At 23.8% G+C, this 19,206-nt stretch overlaps 3 protein-coding genes across 3 annotated transcripts; all 3 read right to left on the bottom strand.

Annotated features, from left to right (window-relative positions):
* Nucleotides 1-3,463: 3,463 nt before the first annotated feature.
* Nucleotides 3,464-5,948, bottom strand: LOC122511433 (mucin-5AC-like). The gene is made up of 4 exons (XM_043626644.1): nucleotides 5,819-5,948; nucleotides 5,696-5,743; nucleotides 4,108-5,625; nucleotides 3,464-3,949 (listed from the first exon to the last, which is right to left on the bottom strand). Exons 1-4 carry the CDS (start codon nucleotides 5,868-5,870, stop codon nucleotides 3,876-3,878), a joined length of 1,692 nt encoding a protein of 563 aa, XP_043482579.1. The 5' UTR covers nucleotides 5,871-5,948; the 3' UTR covers nucleotides 3,464-3,875.
* A 2,237-nt stretch (nucleotides 5,949-8,185) lies between these two features.
* LOC122511427 (keratin, type I cytoskeletal 9-like) lies at nucleotides 8,186-12,899 on the bottom strand. The gene is made up of 18 exons (XM_043626637.1): nucleotides 12,739-12,899; nucleotides 12,511-12,626; nucleotides 12,368-12,412; nucleotides 12,216-12,266; nucleotides 11,984-12,040; nucleotides 11,815-11,877; nucleotides 11,614-11,670; nucleotides 11,395-11,457; nucleotides 11,182-11,238; nucleotides 11,034-11,096; nucleotides 10,890-10,952; nucleotides 10,766-10,810; nucleotides 10,520-10,573; nucleotides 10,160-10,210; nucleotides 10,012-10,056; nucleotides 9,759-9,794; nucleotides 9,381-9,422; nucleotides 8,186-8,940 (listed from the first exon to the last, which is right to left on the bottom strand). Exons 1-18 carry the CDS (start codon nucleotides 12,785-12,787, stop codon nucleotides 8,314-8,316), a joined length of 1,584 nt encoding a protein of 527 aa, XP_043482572.1. The 5' UTR covers nucleotides 12,788-12,899; the 3' UTR covers nucleotides 8,186-8,313.
* A 2,585-nt stretch (nucleotides 12,900-15,484) lies between these two features.
* LOC122511426 lies at nucleotides 15,485-17,451 on the bottom strand. The gene is made up of 5 exons (XM_043626636.1): nucleotides 17,312-17,451; nucleotides 17,060-17,209; nucleotides 16,015-16,161; nucleotides 15,749-15,864; nucleotides 15,485-15,626 (listed from the first exon to the last, which is right to left on the bottom strand). Exons 1-4 carry the CDS (start codon nucleotides 17,366-17,368, stop codon nucleotides 15,769-15,771), a joined length of 450 nt encoding a protein of 149 aa, XP_043482571.1. The 5' UTR covers nucleotides 17,369-17,451; the 3' UTR covers nucleotides 15,485-15,626; nucleotides 15,749-15,768.
* Between the last annotated feature and the right edge of the window lie 1,755 nt (nucleotides 17,452-19,206).

Raw genomic sequence — 19,206 nt, 5'->3', positions numbered from 1 at the left:
AGTAAAAAGTCCAGTTAAAAGTTAAGTGAAAAGTCTAGTAAAAAGTCTAGTAAAAAGTCCAGTAAAAAGTCCAGTTAAAAGTTAAGTAAAAAGTCCAGTTAAAAGTTAAGTAAAAAATCCAGTAAAAAGTCCAGTAAAAAGTATAGTAAAAAGTCCAGTTAAAAGTTAAGTCAAAAGTCCAGTAAAAAGTATAGTAAAAAGTCCAGTCAAAAGTTAAGTAGAAAGTCCAGTAAAAAGTCCAGTAAAAATACAGTAAAAAGTCCAGTAAAAAGTACAGTAAAAAGTTTAGTAAAAAGGGTCAGTCCATTATATTTCACCTGAAGTCGTTGCGGCCTATTTTTAAAAAAATCTCATAATTTGTAAAAATAATGTTTAATATCCATAAAATTCATTTTTGAAAATTATTTTATAAAATTTTTTGAATTTAACTTAGAATTATAATTTTTAAGTTGAGTTGCACAGAAAAAAGGTTTGATTGACAGTTTTGAAAATTTAATATAAAAGCATGGAAATACTTTAGATAATGCAAATTTCTTGATTGATATTTGCTAAAAATGAGCTAATTTACTTGTATAAATAGATTATTATGTAAACATACCCAAAATAATAGATAAAAATTTATTTTAAAATTTACCTATGAAATGTCAAAAGTCTCTACATTTTAATAACATTTTTCTAAAAAGTTTATAAATATAAAAAAATTTATTACTATTTAATGTAGAGTATTTTCAATGTACTTTCATAATATGTGCTAACTTTTTAATTTTATAATATATAAATATGAAAAATTTTACCTTTAATATTGAGTGTTTCATGATTTTCAGTGATTTTAATCACTTATTTCTTCTCAGGTGCAAGACTAAAAAATACAATTTTTGTCTTAATATTTAAGTTTGACCTTCTTTTCCACTCTATTAAATTTTGGTGATGGAGATCGAGCTACTTTTCAGTTTAAATTTAGTTTAAAAAATCTGCTGAAAAAACGAATTTGTTGGTTAAAATGCAAGTAGATTTTTGCATGACTATTGAGATAGCCAACTTCAGTGTTATAAAATTACTTGCATTTTAACCAACAAATTCGTTTTTTCAGCAGATTTTTTAAACTAAATTTAAACTGAAAAGTAGCTCGTTCTCCATCACCAAAATTTAATAGAGTGGAAAAGAAGGTCAAACTTGAATATTAAGACAAAAATTGTATTTTTTAGTCTTGCACCTGAGAAGAAATAAGTGATTAAAATCACTGAAAATCATGAAACACTCAATATTAAAGGTAAAATTTTTCATATTTATATATTATAAAATTAAAAAGTTAGCACATATTATGAAAGTACATTGAAAATACTTTACATTAAATAGTAATAAATTTTTTTATATTTATAAACTTTTTAGAAAAATGTTATTAAAATGTAGTGACTTTTGACATTTCATAGGTAAATTTTAAAATCAATTTTTATCTATTATTTTGGGTATGTTTACATAATAATCTATTTATACAAGTAAATTAGCTCATTTTTAGCAAATATAAATCAAGAAATTTGCATTATCTAAAGTATTTCCATGCTGTTATATTAAATTTTCATAACTGTCAATCTAACCTTTTTTCTGTGCAACTCAACTTAAAAATTATAATTCTAAGTTAAATTCAAAACATTTTATAAAATAATTGTTAAAAATGAATTTTATGGATATTAAACATCATTTTTACAAATTATGAGATTTTATAAAAAATAGGCCGCAACGACTTTAGATGAAATATAATGGACTGACCCAAAAGTACAGTAAAAAGTCCAGTGAAAAGTCCAGTAAAAATTACAGTAAAATGTTTAGTAAAAAGTTAATTAAAAAGTCCAGTAAAATGTACAGTAAAAAGTCCAGCAATAAGTTAGGTAAAAAGTCTAGTGAAAAGTACAGTAAAAAGTTTAGTAAAAAGTACAGTAAAAAGTCCAGCAAAAAGTTAAGTAAAAAGTCCAGTTAAAAGTTAAGTAAAAAGTCAAGTAAAAAGTACAGTAAAAAATTTAGTAAAAAGTTATATAAAAAGTTAAGTAAAATGTTAAGTACTCAGTTAAGTAAAAAAGTTAAGTAAAATGTTGACTAAAAAGTGAAGTAAATATCTCCCGTTCTATTTAATATTTTTTATATCTGTAAATTTATAAACCTAACACCCTACCGAGTTTTTTTATTAAATTCGATTTTCGCGTGTTTTAAATTTCTTATAAATCTTAACTCAAATTTCCTAAGTTGTTACAAATACAAAATGTCTATTTTTCATAAAAATATAATTTTTGTATAAAAATATTTCTTTTTTATAAAATACAACTTTTTCTTGCATAATCTTTCAATTTATACTTTATCAGATGATTTTAACTGACTATAAACGATTTTTTAAAAAATTTTAATTTACTTATCTTTATATTTTTTCTAACGTTAGGGAGTAACTGGGGTGTCCAGACACCCCAGACGTATTTTAACGGGAGTTAGAGCTCTTCCTAGAGCAAAACTTTTGGCGGCACTACACACAGGAAAAAAAAAGTCTGACTCCGTTTACACCTTAAATTCAGCCCATGTATTTCACATAAGTCTGTCCTTGTTTAACGGGGCTGACTCCGTTTACATCATAAATTCAGCCTCAAAAAGAGGCTGAAAGTAAAACTTTTTTTTTAGTGTGCAGGTGTCAGCAGATAGAGGTTCAAAGTAAATTATCAACGGGTTTTGAGCGTAAAAAAATTATTAGTTATGCCAAGGGAATACCTTGAATTTTGCTTTTGGTGTCCAGACACCCCAGTTACTCCTTCTAGGGTTAATACAATAAAAAAAATTGAACAGAAAAAAGATACATTGAATATAGCTGTGAATTTTTAGAGACTCCTCTTATAATGTAATAAATGTTCACCTTTTAAGTGCAGAAGATTTTAAGCAGCCATAAATATTAAAATCGCTTTAAAGTGATACCATTGTCAGGCAGTAATTTCGAGAGAGAGATTGATAGTTTAAAATCGTTTTTTAAGTTTCAGGGGTCAATTCACAATGTGTAGGCAGTGTAATTTATAGGATAAGTATTTCTTAAGAAAGTGTTATCCAAAGCTACCGACAGACATAGATTTACTGTAAAGTAAAAATTTAACAAGCTTCTCCACACCTAAAACTGAACTTTTTTACGATCTACAAATTGCATCGTTAGGACAGCATGAAATATGTGTATATATATAGTTACATCTACCATAATATCCAAGTTTAAAACTAAAGGTCAAATTTGATTTTCAATTAACTTTTGTAATAGTATTTAATTTCAATTTCTTACAATATAAATTTATTATCATAAATACGGACTAAAATATTTTAGTTAAATATATATACTACGAATATACTACCTATATATACTACGAAATTATATTGTTTCATTGTTTTTACAATTTGTGGTTTTGAATAGAAATGATGGATTCAGTTAAAAATAAACACAGAAATATACGACTTTCCGCAATTTATTTAGTTTTACGATTTCTATAATTTTTACTTTTAGATCACTTTTATCTGAAACCTTTTACATTAGAATAATGTTTGGTTGAACTTTAGCCTTGATAGTATAATTTTAAATCCTACAACAAACAATCTTGCTTTAAAATAGCTTAAAAATTTGTTACATTTCAATCACTACAATTTTAAGATATAAACGTTTTCAGACTCCTTTTTTTTGTATGATTTTTCTTCTTACTTCTTCATAAATTTTTAAGGATAAATATTAATATTCAAAAATTAGAAAAACAATTTAACTGAATGGAAAAATTATTTAACATTATTATTTAAAAATAATTTTTTTTCTGTAAAGATAATTCTAAAAAATAATATTGTTTACTTTTATCATATCGTAAGCACGATTTTTAGGTGCGCGAGTATTCACGACACTTCTTGCAATAATAATCCTGCAATTTATCAGCATCCTTAGCTAAGATTCCTTTAAATAAATTAAATATCAATTAGAAATGATTAGAAAATATTTATCCTAAAAATCTAGTATTAGATAAAATTAAAGAAGCAAAAGTATATTTAAGCATAAGAAGATAAGATAACATTTTTACAAAGTTTTTAACTGAATTGCATCAATTCAGTTACCTTCTGAAACTTTTGTTTTTGCTGTAAGAGTAGTGGTACCGGCTGCAGATGATTTCGTTGTTGCTGAATTAATTGCTGTTACTATATTTCCACTTCCAATTTTTGCTGTGACCGAAGTAGTTTCTGTACGTAATATTGGGGTGCTGGTTGTACCAGAAATATCAGTTTGCTTTGTAGATAACAAAAATTTTCCAGTAGTACTTGGTAAATATGGATCAGTTGTAATTGTTTTACCTGAAGAAGACTTGGTTGTTGCTCTATTGCTTGATATTATTGTATTCCCACTTCCTGTTCTTGTTGCAAATGTAAGAATTTCTGTACCTTTTGTTGTGAGTCGACTAGTGCCAGAAATACCAGTCTGTTTTGTAGATAACAAAACTTTTCCTGTAGTACTTGGTGAATATGGTACATTTTTAATTGTTTCATCTGAAGAAGATTTGGTTGTTGCTCTATTACTTGATGTTATTGTATTCCCACTTCCTGATCTTGTACCTAACATAGTACTTTCTGCACTTAATGTCGTAAACCCAGTAGTACCAGAATTACCAACGAGCCTTGTAGATGACAATACTTTTTCAGTGGTACTTTGTGTGTATGGTACTATAGTTATTGCTTCACTCGAAGAAGGTTTTGTCATAAGCACTGTATTTGTTGTTTTTATTGTATTCCCACTTCCTGTTTTTGTTGCAAACGTAGTAGTTTCTGCAACTTTTGTTGTGAGTACACTAGTGCTAGAAATACCAGTCTGCTTTGTAGATAACAAAACTCTTCCAGTAGTACTTGGTGAATATGGCACTGCAGTAATTATTACACCTGAAGATGATTTCGTTCTTGCTCTATTAGTTGATGTTATTGCATTCCAACTACCTGTTCTTGTTGCAAATGTAGTAATTTCTGCACCTTTTGTTGCAAGCCCACTAGTACCAGAAATACCAGTCAGCTTTGTAGATATCAAAACTTTTTCAGTAGTACTTGGTGAATAAGGCATTGTTGTAAATATTTCACCTGAAGATGATTTTGTTGTTGCTTTATTAGTTGCTGTTATTGTATTCCTACTTCCTGTTTTTGTTGCAAACGTAGTAGTTCCTGCACCTTTTGTTGTGAGTCCACTAGTGCTAGAAATACCATTCTGCTTTGTAGATAACAAAACTCTTCCCGTAGTACTTGGTGAATTTGGTACTGTAGTAATTGTTTCACTCGTTGAAGATTTTGTCATCAACTCTGCATTTGTTGTTTTTATAATATTCCCACTTTCTGCTCTTGTTGCGAACGAAGCAGTACCTGCACTTAATGTTGTAATCCTACTAGTAGCAGAATTACCAACCTGCTTTGTAGTCAATACAACTTTTTCAGTAGTGCTTGGAATCTCTGTTGTACTTTTGACTATACCATTTCTTGTCACATAAGAAGAAAATGCAGCACTTATTCCAGGAAGTGTTGTAGATTTTTTATAAGTTTTCAGTTGAGTACCAGTAGCTTTTTCTGTTTTCTGATTATTTTCTGTCGTTTCGTCTACATCTAAAAATTACTATTTATTAATTACCAAAGAACAATATAAAAATAAATAAAATATGTTTTTCTTATTTACATTTACAAATGCACGTTGTTGCTCTTTCTGTTGTAGGTGCAGCTTTAACTGAAAATTTTTAAGTTACTTAATATATAAGTTTAGCAAAATTAAAGTTTCTAAAAAGAGACAAATGTTTCTCACCATATGAAGTAATTACTAACAATTGGAATGAAAATATAATAATAATATGCATATTTATTGATAAAAATATATTTTATCTAAAATAAATTGCTATTTTAACACTTATCACAACTTAAAATAAAGTAGTAACTGTTGCATTTTGAGCTTATTATATCAAGTTTTTCATGAATGTAATCACAATTTTTTATTGAATTTATTATCAAATTTATGCAGTTTCTTTTCTTACCTTTGAAAGTTTATTTCTATGAAAACAATGAAGAAAATAATTCTATTCATTAGTAAAAACGTTCACAGCTTTTGTTATAAATTGTTTTACGTGTTAAAAAGTAACTTTTTTGACAATAGGCAAAGATAAAAGCAAAATTTTTATAAATACTTACTGTTTCATTAAATTATTTTAACACGATGGGATCTTTTGCAAACTAATAGTCTCTGTATATCCTAATATTATTATGATATTAAACAAAATGTTAACGCGTTACGAAGAAAAGTACTCTCTAAATCTGAATTAGTAGTTTTCTACTAATGAAATAGTGCGGATTCGTTTACCAATTGATTTAGTAACAGTTTTTACTAATTTATAGTAGTTTTTTTACTAATTATTAGTAGAAAATTTACTAATTTGAATTAGTAAAAAATAGTTCTACTAATTGAATTAGTAATTTTCTATTAGCAATTAGTAAAAAACTACTAAAAATTAGTAAAAAAACTACTAAAAATTAGTAAAAAATGTTACTAATTCAAATTGGTAAACGAATCCGCAATAATTCAGATTTAGAGAGTAGAAGGAAAAAATCGAGATTACGTTTGTAATTTTTTAAATGAAAATACACTAAGGCGATCAACTCTCAATATAAACGACTGATATTCAAGAGATCATTACATCTAAAAAAAACTTGTTGCTTCCTCATAAAGGAAGCTTTGTATTAGCAAAATTTTGGATTTTCATTTTTTGACATATTTATAAATTTTTTTTTATTATGCCTAATACTTTAGTACTTTATATATGCACAGGAACTCCCCGTATAAATGTTTTAAATAAATAAATAAAAAGTTCTATGTAATTTCAGCTCAGAAGTCCAAAAAACGTATTTAAAAAAATTGTCCGGATGTGTGTGTGTGTGTGTGTGTACTAACATTACATTTACCTCAATATCTCAGAACCAGAAAGAGCTAAAGGCTTCAATTTTTTTAATTGTAGGTCTCCTCGAAGGACATAAAATGAGAGTATTTTCAGCCCGGTTCATGAAGTTTAACTAATTTTTTTTGCATTTTTAATTTTTCAAAAAAACGTTTTTTGACCATAACTTTAAAAAAATGTTAGGACACCTATAAATGTTTTTCTTTAGTTTTGTAGAGTTTTTCAGACGCATCTTTTGAGGCATCACTGAACATTTTTCGTCCATATTATCCGTAGATATTAAACTTTTAAAAATCTAAATTTTTGGAAAACAAGACTTTTTTGAAAATTTTGTTGAAAAATGTAAAAATAATTTTTAAAGTATCATTTCCAACCTGTAGAGCATTAAAAAACGCTTCGATTGACCTATTTGTCAACTTGATTCGACCAGAAATGACAAAATTATTGGTATTTTAAAAATAAAAAAAAAATTGTCGAAAATAACATTTTAAAAATTTTTTTATTTAAGAGTTTTTCTTTAACTATTACTTAACGAATTATTTGTTTTTAATCCATATTACTTATAACAAAAGAAATATAAACAATTATAGAATAATGACAATTAAAAAAAATAATTAACTTTTAATGAAATTGGCTGAATACCAATTGACGAAAATATAAAACATTCTATATTATTTATTTCTATTATTATTATCTCTATGAGGAAGCAAAGTTTTCATGAAATGAACACAACGAGATTTACGAAAAAAATCGTACAACTTGGCAGCGGTTTTTTGGTTTTAAATTAAATACAAAAACTTTTAATTAAGATAAATATAACAGAATCATATATAACCTTAAAATGATTTGCTTTTAAGGTACCTTTTTTAGAGCGAGTCACAGATTGAAATAATGTTTCATTTTATAGTAATTATTATCTTCTATCTATTTAATTAGTGGGACAAAGATAAAAATAAACACAGAATAAATAATTTTAGAAATTGTTGCTTCATTTTTATTGTTGGCAAGATGCATTAATTGGTAGAAGATTCGCAAAAGGCAGCAATAAACGGAGGTTCGAGTCCTCGCAGATGCACAGTGCATTCTGCCACGCAAAATTAATTCAGAAAAAAGTATAATATATACTATATATATTTTTAACATTAATTGTTTCTTTAAGTTCTGTCGATATTCAGTAATGATAAGGATAAAGAGGATACAAGTTCAAAGATTTATCCAAAGAAAAATTTCTAATAAACTGTTTTATTTATTTCAGAAGATTAATTCATTTTTCTACACATTAAAATTCATAATTGACGTAAATACATAATATTAATGGTTCAGTTATAAAAGAGAAATCTTAAATCAAGAAAATTTATCCTCCAAGGGATATTCCATTACCGAGACTTAATCCTCCAGTACCACCGCTTCCAAGACCCAATTTACTAGCAAGTCCTCCACTACTTCCAAGACCCAATTTGCTAGCAAGTCCTCCACTACTTCCAAGGCCTAATTTAGAAGCAAGCCCATCAGTTCCAAGGCCCAGACTGCTTCCAAGTCCTCCACTACTTCCAAGGCCTAATTTAGAAGCAAGCCCATCAGTTCCAAGGCCCAGACTGCCACCAAGTCCTCCGTTACCTCCAAGGCCTAATTTACCACCAAGTCCACCACTTCCAAGGCCCAGACTGCCACCAAGTCCTCCGTTACCTCCAAGGCCTAATTTACCACCAAGTCCACCACTTCCAAGCCCCAAACCAAGTCCTCCGCCACCTCCAAGGTCTAAATTACCAGAAAGCCCATTACTTCCAAGGCCCAGACTGCCACCAAGTCCTCCGCTACCTCCTAGACCCAATTTATTACCAAGTCCTCCGCTACCTCCAAGACCCAAATTACCATTAAGTTCTAGACCACTTCCAAGACCTAAACTTCCACCAAGTCCTGCGCTACTTCCTAGACCCAGTTTTCCGCTCCCAAGGCCTAAGCCCAAATTACTATCAAGACCCTATAACACAAGGAAAGTAATATTTTATTTCTTTATCTTTATTACTCATTTATTTACTAACTGCTATTTATTGAATTTTTGGCAATTAAAAATTTTTTTTTTTTCATTCGAAAAATCTTATCTCCTCTAGGGATCGAACCCTGGATTTACAATTACAAGTCAGAAGCTCTAACAACTCTACTACGCACTCTCGTGAGAAATTTAAATTCGATTCTTAACATATAAGATACAAGTAAAAATTTGGTATTCTCAAATTAATTGGTTATCGTAACCAAAAATTATGGTCGACTGAAATAAAGTATTTCAATTTGGTACTGAATAGTTTATTTCAGTCAACATCAGTTTGGTACGAAACCAAAATTATCTTAAAAAACTAAATTCGATTAATCACCAAAAATAAAATGGAACTTTAACTATAGTTATTAAAAATAAATTCTCACCAAGTCATATTTAAGGGCATCTTTGCTCAGTTTCTTCATGAGCTGCAAAAAAAAGTATAATATATTTAAATACCTACATATAATTAAAATACATTTTTTATAAAATTATATTACGATTTTATCTTACAATGTATTATATGCACGGAAAAAAATAGAATAACTTTTACTGTTTACAAAATAAAATCTAAATTTTCTGTAACTTGTGCGCATTTTCGTTTTGCAACTTTTAATATTTTCGGAGTAAATTTTACTATACGTTCGAAGTACATTTTACCAAATTTTTTTTTAAATGTACTTTAAACGTATAGTAACTTTTAATTAAAAGTTAATTATTTATCTTTTCGTGAGTGTATATTTAAAAATTTATTCAAAACTTACTTTTCTGATGAACTTGGGTTTCTTATGATGATGTTTCTATTTAAAAAGATTGAAATCAAATTATTAATTTTTTCATTACTTTATATATTAAAATTTATATTTATATATTAAATTCATATATTAAAAGTAAATATATAAATTTAACGTATGACAGTAAATATAAGTAAAAGTATATAATAAAATAAAATAAAAAATATATAATAAACGTAAATAGAATATGTAATAGAAAAGTACTATTTTCTTTCATTTTTACCTTTTTTTCTTTTTTATCGTCTGAAGGCAAATCAGGAGTGCCAGGCTAAAATAAAAGTAGAAATTCATTGTATAGTCAAAAACAAAGAAAATGAAAATAATGAAGAATTCTAATAAATTACTTGTTTTTTAGTAGTATTTATTTTTACCTGAGCTGCATTAGATTCATCACTTTCTTCAGATGATGAACTGGAGCTGGACTAAAAATGGACAATTTCTTTAATTAAAATGAAAAAAAAATGTTTAAAAATTGAGGTTATGTTTGTAATTTTTTAGAATCAAAATACACAAAACCGACTAACTTTCAATATAAATCACTGATATTTAAATCTTCATTATATTTAAATTAATTGATATAAAACCAGTCGTTAATTTTAAACTATAAAACAGAAACTTTAAATTAGGAATAAAGAAAACAAACATAACCTTAAAATGATTTAGTTCTTCAGAACGCGTCACATATATTCTGAAAAAGTTGAAAATTTCTTTATAATTTTTTTTCTACTTACTTCACTACTTTCTGATGATTCTGATGATTCTGATGAAGACGAATCAGAACGCAACTAAAAGTGTAAAAACAGAATTTTTATTATAAAATAAAATAAATTATTTAACAATGAAAAAATAATGTAAATTTAAATTCAATAATTTACTTCAATAAATTTAATATTTAAATAATAAAATAAAAAATAATCCAATAGAAATTAAACTAAAATTTAATAATTTATTCAAAACAAGAGAATTAAAAGTCTTACTTTCTTATAGGCACAACCGTACAAACTTTTAACGAAATCCTTTGTCTGAAAATAATAAATTAATATTAGTTATCCTTAAATTTTTTGACATTTTTTTTTGTAATGTTAACAATCAAAAACTTACTGATTTCGTTTTATCTTTAATTTTATCCAATAAATCTGACAATTTCTGAGCACTAATTTCACGCTGTAATGTGAAAAAATATTTTTTATTTAAAAAACTTTAATATATTGTTGTTAAAAATCTTAAATACTCAATTTTTTTTACCTTCTCTACTGCATCATCAATTTTATCTTTTAAATCCTGAATATCTTGCTTAGCTTTATCTTTCTAAAAGAAAAAAAAAATTCAAAATTTTATTAAAATAATAAGAATTATAGTGGGGTAATAATATTATTATATAATTAACACTTACAGCTTTATCGACAAAATTTAAAGATTTATCTAAAAGATCTTTCTTGAAATCCAAATCCTATAAATAATAATAAATGATTTATTATAATTAAATACATTAATTTATAAATCTAAAAATATACTAATATTATTTGAAATATTAAATTTTTGAATTCATATCAATTTTAATAATCGAACAATTTATATTTTTTTAAGGACACCTATAATTACTCACTTTTTTAATTACATCCTTGATTTTATCGGCAAGTTTATCGAGGTTAAGATCTAATTTACCTAACTGTAAAAAAAGGAAAAAGATTTTGTATTATAAATTAATAATATAAGTTTCATATTTTTCAAATTATTTTTTATTTAATAAATAAAATAAATAAATTAATAAATATTTTCTATGTTAAAAATTTTAAATTAAAACAATCAAATAGACATAAAATACCTCCCCGAGAATATCCTTAAGATGATCCAATTGTTTGTCATTCAATTCAATTTTTTTCTGTTAAATAAAAATTCATTAAGTGTATTAAAATAATAATTAGGTAAGAAAAATTATTTTATTTTATTGAAAATATTCTGTATTATTTGAAAAAAACAATGTTTTATATTTCAGATATTTTAATTCTTTCCTTTTGTTTCTTACTTTTGATAATAAATCCTTTAAGTCTGTTTTTAAATTTTTAACACAGTCTTCTAATTTGTCTCCCTGAAAAAAATATCATTGAGTATATTTTATAATTACTAAGGTCATTAAAAAATCTATTGTCATAATTATGTTATAAAATTTTTTAATTTTAAGTTAAAATACTTACGATATTTTTAATTTTACGTTTTAATTTAAGGGAAGGCATCAGATACTTAGGATGTTTCTAAAAAAATTATTAGTACATTATTAATAAATTATTACAATTATTGACATTATTTTATAATTATTATTTATAATATTAAATTATTTTTTTGGAATAACTTATAAAAAAAAAGAATAATGAATTTTCTCTTAAAAATAATTACAGTAAAATTTTATAAAGCATTCTCAAAACTTACCAGTATAAACTCCGCATATTTCTTTTTTATATCAGAAGGTATTGCTTTTAACTGTAAATATTAAATTATTTACATTATAATTTTATGTTTGAAAATTAATTTTTATCAATAAAGAAAAATTGTATTTAAATTAAATTTATTTAACTACTCACTTTGTCTTTATATTCATCTAAAATTTCACATGGGCATTTCTTTTCCTGTAAATAAAAATTTTGAAGAATTATTAAAATGACTTTTTATAAAATTTTCACAGAGAAATTTAATAAATGGAGGTGTTTTTAAGCTCAATACTTACATTTGTCTGCAATTGATCAATAGTTAATTTGTCTTTCAGTTCCTGTATATGTTCTGGGCTAAGTTTCAATTCACTTAAATACTTATTCTCAGTTATCTTATCCAAAAGTGAAGAAGCTATCAAAAAATTAAAAATTATTATACTTAATATTTTATATTATATTTCACAATTTTTGTTATACTATATTTCGTTATGTACTAATATTTTTAAAAATTTAATTTTTCTTACAAGTTACAGCAATCACAGTTAAAATCCCGAATAATATTAAGGACTTCATGTTTAAAATTGCAATCCGCCAGTTAAATTAATTTTCAATTTATTTCAACTTTGGTGATTTCCGAATACCAAACTTGTATTAGAAATTATTTTTTTTCTTTCCTTTATATAGGAAGTTGAAAATATTGTCTTATTAATTCACAACAACGTTCGTTTACTTTTTTATCTCAAAACAATTGAAAAAATTTAAAGAAAATCTATTGTCGAAAAAAAACAACAATAAAATATCGTAAAACCAAAAAAAAAAACAATAAACAGAAGATTACGATTGGAATAAACATCTTTTAATAGTAAAATTGATAAAATTTAAATCTATTCAACAGAATTAAAAAAACGTGATAAATTTAAAATTCTTTTTTATTCATTGTATTAGAAAAATATCATTGTTTCTTTCTTTTCTTTTGCAAAATTTATGACATCAGACGAAAATAACAATAAGGTAAATTGTATACGCACTTATATATTATTTATTTTTGCAAATATTCCTATTTCTGTGTGACCGTTTTTTTTCATAAAAAATAATTCTTCGGCACTTCCCGGTCATGAATCATTTTTCCCGGTCATAAAGAAAAATTCTCAAAAATTATTTTCAAAATTTCAATCCATTTATTTCCTAAAAATTTTAACTAAAATTCATTTCTAATTCATTTATTTTTACTATTTCTTATAAGAAAGTTCCTTACAAAATTCAATTAGTTCAAAAAAAAAAAGTTGACCTATAAAACTAAAATATTTCTTAAATCCACTTATTTACAATTACAAGACAATTTCATGTTTCGAATAATTTGAAAATTTTTCAATTAAATACATATTTTAAAATATAACTATAATTTAAAAACAAAATGTGAATAAAAATATTTCAAAAAACTAACTTATTTAGAATTTTTCATTAAAATTTTTTAAAATTCAACTTTTCCAAAATTTTAATTTGAAACTTTTTAAAATTCAATCCGATTCAATCTATATTAATATAATATTAGTAATATTTATTTAACGTATTCTAAAATTTGAGAATAAGTTTTGTCATAATATTAGTGCAAAAAAAAAATATTTATAAATTAATATATTTTTTACTATTTTATATGTGAAATTTTTTTCTATTTTAAAATATAACATTTTTCATAACATTTTATATTAATTTTTATATTACTTTTTGTAACTTTTTGTGATTTTGATTTTTGAAATAATTTCATTTCTGCTTAGAGTTGTATTAAAATTTTTGTAAATAGATAATTTAATTGTTTTGAAAAATTTTATGGGACATTTTATAAAAATAATTATATTCTTTTTGAGGAATTCAATTAAAATTGTATTGAAAATAATTATATTGTTACAATTGAATTCTTTCGAGAAGTTTTATTATAACATTTTTATTTCATTTATGTGAAGAATTTTATTATACGTATATGAAAATATTTGAATTCTCGCAAATTTTTTCAATGAAATCAATTAAAATTGGAATTAAACAATTGAATTGTTTTAAAGAATTTAAAGAATGTTGTTAAAGTTGATTTTTTTAAATTTTGAATCTAAAATGATTTTATATTAAAAATAATTTTTATTAAAATAATTTAATTTCTTGTCTTTACAATAACATTTATACTAATTTAAAATTATTTTATTAGTTTCATTATTGTTATTATTTTGTTTTTTTATTATTATTATAGTAATTATTTGAATTTTACTATCATTAGTAATTATTTTGTTTTAAGTATTATTATAGTAATTATTTTGTATTTATTTGTATTTATTATTAATTATTTATTATTGATTATTTATTATTTATTATTTATTTATTATTATTTAATAAAATAAATAAAATTTAAAAGTTTTTTTCCTGTCAAATGAATATTGAATGCTTAAAGTTATATTATTTTCTTGCATATAATTGAAAAAGTCTTAAGCATTATATCCATTGTGTTTTTAAAAAAGATTATTTCTCGATACGAACTAATCACATATTTACTCATAAATGTTTATGCGGGTGTATGAAGAAATTCTTTATTCATAAACATGTTTGTCTTGCTCATATACATTTACGTAAACGTTTTAGAAATATTTACGCGCTGATTTGAAATAAATTTATTCTAATTCATCCAATGATATGCACCAGTTTTTTTTTAAAAGAAATCAAAAGACCTACTTTTTTTATGTTGGCTTTAGTTTTAGTTGATAAAATTCAACTATTCTTTGGTAGTATATATACAAGTAAGTATTTAAGTGAAAACCTGTATTACATCAGATATATTTAAAGAAAAATGTCACATAATTATTTCTCTGTGCTTATATTTATTACAATTATTGTCTTCATTTCGTGTGAGTAAAAAATTTAATGTACTTATTGAGAAGTGACCTCTTTGCGCTGATAAAACTATTATTAAAAACGTAATTAAATCAACAGAAGAAATTTATTTAGAATAAGCAAAAAATTATTTTCTTTTTCGTAATTTATTTTTATTATTTTGATAACGTGTGTTATAATTGGTAATGAACTTATTTTGAATTTAAAAATTTTAAAAACTTTATTATAACAAAATTACCAAAAATACAATTTTTGATACTATTTGTTAAATAGTTATTTATTGTATTTATTATTTAGATACATAAATGATAAATATTTATTAGATTCTAAATTTTATGTTTGAAAATTCCTATAGGTTCAAAATTTGAAGATTCAATAAAGAAAAGAGCATATCCTGAAAAAGGGGAAGTGGAAGATGTTTTCACAGATAGAGAAAAGGAATCTAATCATGTAAAGTGGATAGGAGGCTTTTTACCACAATTTACCACTGAAATTCCACGTGATCCTCTCGACAAAGATGAAGATGTCAATTTACGGCCTATTAAAAATGATAAAATGCCAATGTCATAAAATAATTATATTATTATGAGCATATGTTTCATTGATAAACAATTTTTTATTTAATCAAACCAAACTAAAATTCTATAGTTTTTAGAATACCTTCAATAGTATATACGTATTTATAAATTTTCAACACAGTGTTTAAAATAATCTTTAACTCCATTTGTTAATGATTTAAAGGCAGAAACAACTTTTTCATAGCAGACATGAGCATCCTGAAAATAAATACTTAACTGTTAGGAATTCTATTATAAAAATTGATTATTATTATTATCAGTATTATTATTACTATTTTATTATTATTTTTATTATTTTTATATTATTATTTTTATATTATTATTTTTATAATCTTAAAACATTTATACCTGAACATTATTTAGATGATTTTCTGTTATATTGCACTGATCCAATTCATCATAAAATTCATCAATATAGGATAATAAAGCCTTTGAAAATTGATGAATGCATTCGGAAGGATTTTTCCCTGTTTTCCTTAAAGTATCAGTTTGAAGCTATTTAAAAAAAATACAAAATTAACTTATAAAATCTATATTAATAATAATCGTTGTATTCCGGTAATAATCTGTTCACGGTATGAAGTTAGTTGTTGATTGCTTTCTTGATTCCTAACTTTTTTAAAAAATTTTCTTTCCAAATATTTTCAATTTTAAAATTAATGTATTGAAAATAATTGCGAATTCTTGCAAAGAATCGTATCAAAAAATTTCAAGAGATTAATTGAATTCCTTCGATGAATTTTTTTATTTATAAAAATAATTGAATTCTCGCGATGAATTTTATTAAAAATTTTTTAAAATTCTAATTAAATTTCTTTGGATTTTTTTAAAATAACAGATAGTTTCTTGAATAATTTTAATTAAAAACTTTGAGAGCAATTGAATTTTATTAAAATTGTATTGATAATAATTGAATTTCTACAAAAAATGTTAATATTTATAAAAATAATTGAATTCTTGTTAAGAATTTTACTATATTTATAAAAATAATTGGATTCTTTTCTGAAATTTTATTAAAATTTTGTCAAAAGTAATTGGATTTTTGAAAAAAATTTTATTTTTTATAAAAATAATTGAATTCTTCCAAAGAATGTTATTATTTAAATATATAAAAATAACTGAATTCTTGCGAAGAATTATATTAAAATTTTCGAAAATATGAACAATAATAATTAATTTTGTACTTAGTAAGTGAATTTTTAAAATTTTTAATATGAAATTATTTTAAAATTTATATTTGAAAATAAAAAATATTGTAATTTGCATAACAATAATAAATTGAAGAACATTTTCTGCGCTTATAATTTACTATAGTTATATTTAAAATATAATAAAAAATTAAAATTTAAAATTTTTCCATAATAAAAACATTATTTAAACAAACAAATCCTACTCGAATTTCTTTTATCACAGGATGTGTAATTTGTTCCATTTGTCCTATAGTCGATAATTCTAAATTAAATAAATCCTTTGTCATCCATTCCGATTTATTAAAATGAATCCCACTTTTTTCCTTTTGTTTCTCTTCAAAACTTAAATCAGCCTGAGAAAAGATTGAAAATATTTCAAAATATATTGTTGGGTAAAAGAATTTTTAAAAACATTTTTTCTCTCACTTTATATATCATTCATTTAATGTACTTACCTGACTAAATTGATAGGTTTGAAATATTATAAGAATGGCAAAAATTATGAAATTCATAATTTTTATAAAAAAATCCAATCGAATGATAACTGCACAAATATTTAACGTGTACTATTATAAGCGTGTGCTATTATAAAAACTTAAGGTTGACAAATAAGTTATCAATTAATTATCTCAATGATTGTCTTATCGGCAATGAGATAAAAATTTAATCACATATGAGAATTATAAGAATAAGAACATAAAAATTTCATTTTATTTCGAATTTAATTAATGTTATAATAGAAAAATAAATAAATCTTGATATTCTGCTAGTCAAGTGGGGTATAAACAACTAATTGTCTTACTGTAAGGTTCCGTGTTCGAATCCTTGCAAATATGGAATTTTTTTTTTAATAATTTATCAATTATTTTCCATAAGACATGATTTTCTTGCTATCATCAGATAATGAAACTTCCATTCAAAGTGAAATTAATAAAAACCTTTTCAAGAATCATATCTAAAACTTTAAAAGAATGTATTCACATCGTATAGCTTTTCAACTTTCATATTAAGTTTATATTTCTTTATAAAACCTTCAATTTGAGGAGATTGCAAAATAAAATTTCCATATTCTCTTTATGAGGATAATAAAACATTCAAGATTGTATATCTTCGAAATTATCCCATAAATAGATAATAAATTTTAAATATTTTCCTTTATTATTGAACGGTAGCTGCTGTGAAGATAATTAAATTTTTTATTTCACTATTTTTCCAAATAGCGTCCCACATGAATGTAAATTTAATTTACAATCTAAAACTATTTCCAATCATTGAATTTTGAAGAATACAATTTTAAATTTAAAAAAAGATCACTTTCTAGTTAATGAAATTTTTTCACATTCAATGTAACTTTTTCACTTTTTTTTCAAAAAAAAAAAAAATATTTCAGAATAAGAAGTAAAATGTTACTCCATTTTGAACGATCAATATCTTTTTTTTTATATCTCCCGGACCATTCAGTTTCCCCTTGGAGATCATAATATTTCACGCCCATGAAGCAACATGGCTGACGATAGTCACCATGGAAACACCATCAGATTACGCAACATTTTGAAATTTTTTCTCTAAAAATTAAAAATTACGATTTTAGTTTGCCAACAATTTGTTCGTGTGCGCTTCATTTCGCAATACAATAAATACTTTTAAATATACTGTTTATTTTTTGTTATCAAATTATTGTTTCCTTTCGTTAAAGAAAGAAAAAAATCAATATTTTTTTTTGTTTGATTCTTTCTTACAGAACATTAAAAATAGGTTGAAATTTAAATTGTTTCTGTTTTAGTGAAAAGAAAAGTGAATATAGTGAATAAAGTGAATTCACTTTATTTATTATGCAAATTACAAAATTTTTTATTTTCAAATACGAATTTTTGAATAATTTTAAATTTAAACTTTATAAAAAAATTCAAGTATTAACTAATTTAGTAATTAAATATATTCTTGTTTGTTAATTTCAAAAATTTTAATAATATTCTTCGCAAGAAATCAATTATTTTCATAAATAATAATATTCTTCGCGCAAGAATTCAATTATTTTCATAAACAGAAAAATTCTTTGCAAAAAATTCAATTATTTTTAAACAAAATCTTAATAACATTTTACGAACGAATACAATTATATTCTAAAATTTTATTAAATCCTTCGAAACAATTTAATTATATTTATAAATAGTAAAATTCTTTGCAAAAATTAAATTATTTTCAAAAAAATTCCACGAAAAAATTCAATTTTTTTCTAAAATTTTAATAAATCCTTCGAAACAATTGAATTAAATTTATAAATAGTGCAATTCTTTGCAAAAATTCAATTATATTTAAAACAATTTCATGATATAATTCAATTTTTTTC

This window comes from Leptopilina heterotoma, unplaced genomic scaffold (assembly GCF_015476425.1).
Source record: "Leptopilina heterotoma isolate Lh14 unplaced genomic scaffold, ASM1547642v1 Lhet_82, whole genome shotgun sequence".
In the NCBI taxonomy this organism is placed as follows: domain Eukaryota; kingdom Metazoa; phylum Arthropoda; class Insecta; order Hymenoptera; family Figitidae; genus Leptopilina; species Leptopilina heterotoma.
This window is presented reverse-complemented; position numbering and strand designations above follow the sequence as displayed.